Raw genomic sequence first — 9,284 nt, forward strand, 5'->3', positions numbered from 1 at the left:
AGCACAGCACAGTGAGGCCCCAACTCTCCGCTCACCCTTCACCCCCACGCTGCCCCCCGGCGCCCTGCAGGCCTGCCCCTCCCCCCCTCGGATCCTCCCCGGGGTGTCTCTCCGGCTGCGTCTCGCTGTTAACATCTCCCGGCGCTGCAGCCAGCTCACTTGGCTAATCAGCGCAACGTTCCCCATCGATCGCTGGCCGGGCACCAGCCTGAGCCCTGCCGGGGGCAGCGAGCAGCCGCTGGCTCCGGGGAGAGTTACCCTTGCCTGCAGCAACAGCCCTGGGCCAAGGGACAGGGCACCCCGCCTGCCGGGCTCCCTGCAGGCCCTCGGGGGCCCCAGAGAGCAGCTCCCTGGGGCAGAGAATTGGTACCAGGCAGGAGAGCGGTGACTGAGTGGGGCACCCCCTGCCCGTTCCCACCCCACAGAGCCCAGCCACCCCTGACTGCTGGATTAGTCTCCCCTACGCAGCCCAGACAGCAGCCCCTGCCCTAGGGAGCCGTCTCCTGGTGCCCCCAGGCCCCCCCACAAGACCATCCCCAGGAGAGCCGGGGGGATGTGCCCGGCGGTGCCCACACTGGCTCCGCCGCGCTGACCGGTTATCGATTCCCTGCTCCCCCCCGTCTCCGCGGAAACCCAGCCTGGCCGTGCTGCAGGCTGCTGGTGCCATCAATCAGGGCAGGTGGCCCCGGCCTCCGCACACAGCTCCCGCTAGCCCCCACCTGGCCCGCAGAGCAGCGCCCCCTGCTGGAGGGCCCCACCGCTCGACGGGTCGCCCCCTGCTGGGCATGCGTGGCCACGAGCGGGGCCCCGGCTCCCCGAAGGCGGATGAGCTGTAATTACAGCTTAGCCCCCGGCTCGATCTCACTCTCAGCAATTAAACCCCCAGCAGGAAAGGGGACGATGAGCCAACCCACCATGCGCCCCTCGCCTGCCAGCGCCCCCTCCATCTGAACACACGCCCCCCCAACCCCCACATGCGGGCCTGCTACAGGCTCCCTAAGACCCGGAGAGCGGGGGGGGTGGGGGGAGCACAACACACCCTCCCTTTCCCAGGGGTCCCCCAGTGATGCTGGGCCCCCCAGCCCAGCTGCTGCGCTGAGGCAACAGGCAGAGGGGGAGCCCCCTGCATGGCCCCTCGTGGCCAGGAGAAGCTCCGCGTCAGCTGGGATTGTGGGAGCTTCGCCAAGGCCAGGGCGGGCCCCCACGATCCCACACGGGGCTCCCCCTACCTCTCACTCCAGACCCACAGGCCTCTCCCAGGGACCCATTGCCCAGCCAGCTGAGCCAGAGATTGAGGCAGCATCACCCAGAGCCAGCCCCATGGGGCAGGGCCTGGGGGGAGAGCAGGGGCCAGGGTGGGGGCACAGCTGGGCACGGTATGGACCAGCAGCAAGGCCGGGGCTCAGCCGCTCCTCTGAGAGCCGCCCCTAGGGCGAGGGGAGCAGCGCAGGGCACGTGGCCTGGGCATCGCCCAGCTGCAGCCTCAGGGGCTGGCGGGTAGCGGGTGCGTCTGCTCTTGCCCAGTCCCAGAGGGGCCAGCGGAGCCGCCGGCGTCTTGCAAATGCTTTATTCGTTGGCTCAGTCGCTAAACACAGATACAAAAATAGAAACTGTACACGGCCCAGGGGGCGTCTTCACGGAAGACAGATCAGCCTCGCCAGAGCGAGGGGCTTTACCGGGCTGGCGCCCAGCACCAGGGGCCAAGGTGGGCCGGGGCTCCGGGGAGACAATCCAGCCCTGCCAGTGAAAGGGGGGGTCAATCCCGGGTGCTGTCCAGGGCCGAACTCTGCAGGGCCAGAACCAACAGGATCCTCCGACTCCCCATGGGGCCTTTGGGAATGTGCCAGGTGGGGAGGAGGTCCCCCCGGCGACAGACCGCCCGGCAGGGTCCCTCCTGCTGGAGTCTCTGGGAGTCGTCCATAAGCAAAGGCCCATTTCACAGGGGCAAGGAGCCCTGACCACCAGGAGGTGCCAATGAGGCCAGGATGGAGGCGGGCGTCTGACCGGCAGCAGCGGGTGCGTCGGTGACGGAGAAGGGCCCTGGGGAGGGAGAGAGCCCGTCAGGGAGCACGCCGGGCTGGGAAGTCAGCATCAGGCCTGCCCCCTTGCAGGCTAGAGCAGGAGGGGCGGGCATGGTGCCCAGGGACCTGAGTGCTGAGCTAGGAACCGGGGCCCAGAAATCAACACCAAGGGGGAGCCTGCCTGGGATCCGCCCCCATGGCAAATCACCTCTCCCGAAGATGGAGCAGACGGGGGGGCACTTCTATCCAGAGCTCCCTTTACCCCCACAGCCTACCAGCACCAGGGCCCCCCCAACCTCCCACTGTGAGCCCCCAGCTCCTCCCTGTGCCCCAGCTCCCAGCCTGGAGGCTTCCCGGCCAGTCCCAGCCACCCTGGCCTTGCTAACATCCCTGGTACCTGCCCTCCACCAGGGCACCCCCTCTTACCGCCCAGCCAGCCTCTCCTCCTCCAGCCGAATGCCAGCACGGGGCATCTCTGGGTCCAGCACATCCTGGGCTCCAGCACCTCGGCCTGGGCGCTCTGGGGACTGGCAGGAGCAGCGGAGCCGGGGGTACGAGCTGGGGCGAAGGCGCCCACCCCACAGTGCATGGCTGCTTGGAGGGCTTTGGGGGGACAAAGTCCAAAAATCCCCAACTCTGCAGCAAGGAGACAACCCCCTCCCCCCCTCCTCGCCCCGAGGAGTGCAGGGCGGGTCAGAGCCACAGGAGGGGGAGAGGGATGAGGGCGAGGCTGAGGCAGGGGCCGTGGGGCTGGAGCGTGGCCAGCGCGGTGCTGTGACCCGGCGGCTCGGTGTCTGCAGAGAGAACAAGAGCAAAAGGCCCAGGGAGCTGGGGGGAGCTGGTCATGGTGAGCTCCCCCACTCCCCTTCCTGCCCATGCCCCCCCCAAGGCATGTAGCATCCCCCCACTATATACTCACCCTCTGAACCCCCTCCTGCCTATTCTCCCGCGCCCAAGGCATGTAGCACCCCCCCGCTACATACTCACTCCCTGAACCCTCCTCCTGCCTATGCCCCCCACCTCCCTGGGGAGGTAGCACCCCCGCCCCCCACATACTCACCCTCCGACCCCCCTCTCCCACGGGGCTGAGATTTGGGAACTTCTGTCACAGGCTTTGTTGCTGGAAACAAATCAAAACCAGAATCCGTCAGTGACTCCGTCTCCAACAGGAAGCTTCCCCCACCCCCGGCCCCGGGATCCCCGGCACTGCCCTTCTGCTGCCCCCCCAGACCCGGGCCAGCCTCCCTGTACCAATGTGCTGCTGCCCCCCCTCACAAGGTGTAGGGGTGTCCATGGCATCTCCCTCCAAATCAGGGGTGCCCTCCCCCCGGCGCCAGCAGCAGAGGCGTCAGGGTGGAAAGGGTTAATGCCCAGGATGAAACCAGCCAGACACCTCGAGTCCCCCAGACAGAGCCGCCCTCCCCCCGCTGCAAGGGATTCTGGGAAGAGTCTAGATTGAGAGCGGGAGGGCAGGGCTGTCTCCCCTCCCCCTCCCCAGGGCTCGTGCCCACCCCTCGTCTGGGTCCCATTAGCAGGCTTCTGCCACGTGGAAGGGGGGGCCCCGCTCGCCCCCCCCCCAGCCCCTCCAGTGCCCGGCCAGACGGACTCACTCGATGCCTTGCAGCAGACGGCCACTCGTAGCCTCAGGCACCGCCCGGAGCTCTCTGGGCTGGGGATAGCTGGGGGCAGAGACAGGGACGTCAGGGCACTGCCCACATGGGCACAGCTGGGAGTCAGGCCTGCCCCGAACCCAGGGCCCTCCCCTGCGGGAGCCCCCAGCACGCTCGGCCCTCTCCCCCAAGGAGCCACTTAGGGGATTTACAAGCAGCTCCTAAGCGCGGGGCAGGCGGCTCCGAGGCGGGGGTCTTAGCCCAGCAGGAAGCACCTGGGCCCAGCAGAAGAGAGTCGCCCCCCCCGTCCCCCGCACAGCTGGGAAACCCATCAGTCCAGCCCCTCCCTCGGGGCGGGGGGAAAGCAGGGTCAGCCAGGGTCACCGTCAGGCCAGCCCGTTAGGGGGACGCCAATGCACCCAGCTACTCCCACCTTCCCACCCACCCACCGGGCAGTGCCCGCCACTCCCCCCCGGGCCCTGGGGATCTCAGCGCACCCCAGGGCCAGCGCTGCAGGGGAGGGGCGTGAGGCTACAACCTGGGGGAGCCCTGCCCCCGACAGCCCAGCCGCCTCAGACCCCCAGCCCACCCCGAGCAGACCAACACCCAGGGCGGGCACCCCTGGCCTGGGGTGTGGGGGGAAGAGACCCCGGGGAACTGCGCCCCACCCCTCTCAGAGCCCAGCCCCTGGCAGCCCGGGTCAGCGAGCTCTTGGGGGCAGTGGGCACTGGCTGGCTGGAGTGGGGTGCCCAGCCAGGGCCCAATTCAGGCAGCAGCCAGCTAAACCGTCCCCCATCCTGCCAGGAAGGAGCCAAGACCTGGGCAAGGGGCGCCCCCTCCTGCCCACCTGGCACACTGCAGCAGGCTGGGGAAACGGAGAAGGAGCCTCCTCCCAGGGCACTGCCACCTGGCCGCATGGACACCCACAGCCCAGCCTGGAGCCAACACCGCTTGGCAGGGCGCGGGGGGCCGGGGGACACTCACAGATGTAGTAGTAGGTCTCCCCCGGCTGGAACTCGAAGCCCAGCGAGAAGGGCGTGAAGCGCTGGATCTTCTCAGAGAAGCGGACAGGCCCGAAGGGTGCGTGGGGCCGGTTGCACTCCCAGCGCTTGAAGGCACCAGGTGTCTCGTAGCAGCCCTGGTAGCCCTCGGAGTCCACCATGTGCAGGCTGAAGGTCTCAGCCCGGCCCACGGGCACTGGGCGCTCGTAGTGCGGGCAGTAGATGTCCAGGTAGTCATTGATGGAGACCTGGACAGCATAGTCTTCATGCAAGAACCTGGGGAGTGAGAAGGGGCCAGTGAGTGGGCACAGAGACATGGTGCCAGGAGGGCTAAGGGGGGCCAGCAAGGGGGCAGGGAGCTGGTGGGGGAGGAGCCATGGTGCCAGGAGGGGCCGGGAAGGTCGGGGACAGCAGTACCCCCTCCGCACCCATCAAACCCTGGCCGGAGCGGCTGTGGGGGAAAGCACCCAGAGTTCAGCCACACTCACCATCTGCCCACTGTACCCAGCAGCTGGAGAAGGAGGTCTGGCCCAGGGGCTGACCAGTGCCCGTGCTGTCTGTGGGCTCAGAGCCGGCTGCCTGGGCGGAGGGGTGCAGTTCCTGCAGCCAGACGCTTAGCAGCAGCTGGGGCAGAGTGGGCCGTGACACCCAACGGTCCCAGCCGGGCCCCACATCCTGAGAGCTGCACCCCCCACACCCCGCCCCGGCTTCTCCTGGAGTCCGTGCGTGTCCCCAGGGTGGGTTACAGGGCACCAGCTAACGCCAGGGAAGGAACTGGGAAACTCGGGGGTGATTTGTGTTGGGTTTACAGATTCCTTTGTGCCCGTTTCCCGTGCTGGTGACCCTGGCACTGCCTGCAGGGGGAGGGCACTGGGACAGGGAGACGAGATTCCTGCTCACCCCTCCTGGGCACTTCAGCCGGAGGGGTGGACCCAGCGGGTGCCAGCTCCCAGGGAGCACAGGCCAGACAGGCAGAGCCAATGGGGTCAAGGGCCTGACACAACTGTGCTTGCAGCCTAGACTGGCGCCCGGCTCACCCCACTGCACATGTCACCTTTGGGGGTCGTGCATGGGGAGCAGCCTCAGGTCCTCTCCCCCGGTGGTCAGGCCAGGCCCTGGCATGCACAGTCCCCAACACCTGGAGGGGAGGGGGCTCCCCAGCCAGATGTGTCAGCCACTGGCTCCGACGCAGCACTCGGCTCCAGCCTGTTGTTGAAACAGCTACCGGGCAGCCGGCCTCGTGAAACAAAAAGGCATCAGCTCCGATTAGGCTCAGCCTGCTGGAACTGAATGTGCTCGGCGGGGCGGCTGGGGAGCCGGGGCCGCGGCTCAGAGCCACGCCGGGCCGCGAGCTGAGAGCGCACAAAGCCCCTGCCCCAGGCGCAGGCCTCAGTGTCCCGCTGCGCTGATCGGCGGTGACAGACCAGTGGGGGGAAGGGACGCTGCTCACACACCGGGCTGCTGGGGCCAGCACGGGCCCCTGTGCGAAGTCTGGTGCACACAGTGCACGGCCAGGCCCAGGGGAGCTCACACGCCCGTGCGCACGCACACAGTGCACGGCCAGGCCCGGAGGCAGCTCCAGTAGGATCCAGATTCCCAGTGGCTGCCATGCAGGATTGAGGCTGGACCGGGCAGTGCTGGCAATGGGAGGGAGCAAGGTCTAGCAGTTATGGCCCAGGAATGGGACCAGGAGGTGCAGGGGTCTGAGCTGTGCCCGCTCTGTCAATCCACCCGGAACATGAGACAGACCCATCAAGGGCAGATGAGAGCAGTCCCAGTCCAGCTGAATCCCCTACTCTGCCAGGCTGAGAGGGCAGCTTGGCAGCTGTGCCCAGGAGGCAGGGAGCGCCAGGCTGTGCCCTGCCCTGGCAGGCAGTGGGCTGGGACAGCAATGCCCGTTTAACGAGGGCTGGGCAGGTAAGCGCTCACACTGCCCTGCCCCACCCACCAGCCCCGGCTGCTAAAAGCAGACACCTGGCCGATCCACCTCCCCTGGGCAGGGCAGGGCTGGCGGCATCTGTGTTCACTGGGCAACAGCCTGGGATGTAAACAGGGCTGCAGGCCAAGCCCCGCTGCCCCCCTCCTCTCTGCCCCAGGTCCTCTCCTGGGCTAGGCAGTTGGGAACCTGCCTGGCATAGCCAAGGAGGACAGCTGCCATGGGCATCCTGCTACATCGCTCCCTGGGCATGGGCACACACAGGGCTGGGGACGGGCTGCCTAGGGGGCGCAGTGAAAACTACGACTAGTTCTGACCGGGCCTCCCAGCCACAGACCGAGTTCCAGGTGCCCCCTGGCCCACGGGCCACCTCCACGCCCCGTGGGAGCGGCTCCAATGGGAATGGCCAGCACTAGGGGTGCGCACCCTGGGGAGCCTCTCCCCCAGCCCACAGTCCAGCCTCTCTGCTGCAGGACACCAGGGAGCTCGGCCCCCGCAGCAGGGCTATCCGAGGCAGGTCCCCGGGCAGCGCCTGGTGAGCACAGCCCAGCTAGTCCCTGCACCGGCCGTGGCAAAGGCTGACGCTGGATTCCAATGGATCAGCCGGCCCCGCCTCCACCCTGCTCTGCCAGCTCCCACCAGGGAACCTGGCCCCAAGCCACGGGACAAAGACGCAAAGGGGGGCAGGCCACGGCTCCCTTGCGACGGGCTGGCACAGTAACCACTGGGTGTCAGGAAAGGCCGAGCCTGAGCCCTCCCACCCCCACCCAGAGCATCAGCAACCTCAATCCCTGCCAGGGGGCCAAGCCCACAGGGCCTGGGGGTGGAGCAGGTCTCAGCACAGGCAAGGGGCCCGCATGTGCTCTGTGCCCCAAAGCCAAGGGATAAGGGGCTAACAGCTCCCCTGGCCCTCCACGGGGCAGGGGAATCAGGCACTCGGACGGAGTGATCTGTGGGGCAGGACTCTCAGTGTTATCACCGCAGAGGAGCCCCCAGCCTGGAGAGAACAACTCTCACACCCCCACCCCCTACGACCCCGAACCGCTGCGGCTCCAAGCGCATCCCAGGGCAGAAGTCAGGTGCTCAGGGTGGGGTTTGCCCCAAATTGCCCGCAATGCTGCAGCATCGGCAGCCAGCTCTCCCCCTGCCTCCCAGCAGGCCAGAGCCCTGGGAGTGGGCTGGCAGGGGCTGGGTCAAGCAGGGGAGATGGGCTCACCCCCAAGTGCAGCTGGGCAAGACCTTCCAGGGCAGCCCGGCGCGGCCTGTGCCCAGCACCACAGGGACAAGCCAGGACCCTCCTGCCTAGAGTAGCAGGGAAAGGTCAGGGATCCACATGCACTAGACAGCCCGTCCCTTCAGCCCCCCTCCCTCTCGCCATGGGGCAGAGCCTTCCCTCAGCCCCCCTCCCTCTCGCCATGGGGCAGAGCCTGGTCTAGTCAAGACTCCAACACAATTAAGAGTTGTAGAGGGAGGGCTCTGAAGCTCCCCCATCGCAATCCCCCCTTGTGTCCCAGGGCATGGCCTGTTCTGCCCCATGCTGAGGGAGCCCGGAATCCAGCAGACAGAGGAGCCTTCAGGCAGTGCCCAGACAGCGGAGTCTTGGAGGGGGCTGGCACCCTCGTGCTGCCCGCAGAGATGGGGCAGGAGCCAGTGCCACGCTCCAGGGGGACAGAAACAGCAGAGACAGGCCCCAAAGCTGCTTCCCAACACTCCACCCCAGAACCCACCTGCCAGCTCAGCCCTGGGGCTCGGTGCCGCAGGCTCACGCCCTGGCAGGCAGGAGAGTTCCCAATTCAAGGCTACAGATCGGGCAGACGGGGGGGCCCTGAGCGGGCGAGTGGGGGGCTGGGTCCTGGGGACATCCCCTGGGCACAGCCAGGAGCCGCGCTGGGCCCTGCCACGCCCACGTGGGCTGCAGGCTGTGAAGCACCGGGCCACCCTCGCCCAGGGCCAGCTGCGATCTCTGGGGCCAGCACTTTCCACCTGCCTCAGGCAGCCCCAGGCCCGCAGCCCCCTGCCCCCCTGCCCGTGCTGCTGGGCCGTTCCCACGCCCCAGACTCGCCCCAACTCGCCCCTGGCCGGGTGGCGCCGCTCAGGAACGCTGGCCTGGCACAGGGGAGGCTGGCAGGACCTGCCCAGCGCAACGCCCGCTCCCTGCACAAGCTGGTTAGGGCCGGGGCTGGCTGCGGGCTCGGTCCAGCCCTCGCCCCGCTCCCAGCGCCGCCCGCGGGCATGTTCCCGGCCAGTCGCTGCTGGGGCCGGGGAGCCCGGGGCTGCGAGCCGGGCCCCCCAAGAGCGCGCAGGGCTGCGGGGCCGGCAGGCCAGGCTGGGGCCGGGCAGGGGGCGCAGCCGGCAGCGCAGACAAAGGAACCGCCAGGCGCGCAGCGCAGAGCCGGGGCCGCCGGGGACCCCCAGCCACGGAGCCGTCCCCAGCGCGCAGAGCCGGGCAGGCGCCCCGAGCGTCCCCGCTCCCTGGCCGGCCCCCGGGCGCGGCGGCTCCGGGCCGGGCCGAGCCGAGCCGAGCCGGGCCGGGCCGGGCCGGGCCGGGCCGTACCTGGGGTTGCTCGAGTTCCAGTAGACGCTGTGCCGGAGGCCGCGCACCGGCCGGAGCCGCCCCCACAGCAGCGGCCCCCACAGCAGGAGCCGCAGCAGCAGCGCCGGGCACATCGCTCCGGCCGGGTCGGGCGGCGAGCGCGGGGCTGCCGGGCGGGGGACT

At 68.8% G+C, this 9,284-nt stretch overlaps 1 protein-coding gene across 2 annotated transcripts; it reads right to left on the minus strand.

Moving 5' to 3' along the window:
• Positions 1–1,551: 1,551 nt before the first annotated feature.
• EFNA4 (ephrin A4) lies at positions 1,552–9,284 on the minus strand. 2 transcript variants are annotated; one of them, XM_048828589.2, is made up of 6 exons: positions 9,123–9,284; positions 4,616–4,908; positions 3,632–3,700; positions 3,082–3,141; positions 2,448–2,815; positions 1,552–2,040 (listed from the first exon to the last, which is right to left on the minus strand). In XM_048828589.2, exons 1-5 carry the CDS (start codon positions 9,233–9,235, stop codon positions 2,715–2,717), a joined length of 636 nt encoding a protein of 211 aa, XP_048684546.2. In that variant the 5' UTR covers positions 9,236–9,284; the 3' UTR covers positions 1,552–2,040; positions 2,448–2,714. The 2 variants fall into 2 exon arrangements, with proteins under 2 accessions (XP_048684546.2, XP_048684547.2); XM_048828590.2 differs by lacking the exon at positions 3,632–3,700.

The sequence above is a fragment of the Caretta caretta genome, chromosome 24, assembly GCF_965140235.1.
Source record: "Caretta caretta isolate rCarCar2 chromosome 24, rCarCar1.hap1, whole genome shotgun sequence".
NCBI classification, from domain to species: domain Eukaryota; kingdom Metazoa; phylum Chordata; order Testudines; family Cheloniidae; genus Caretta; species Caretta caretta.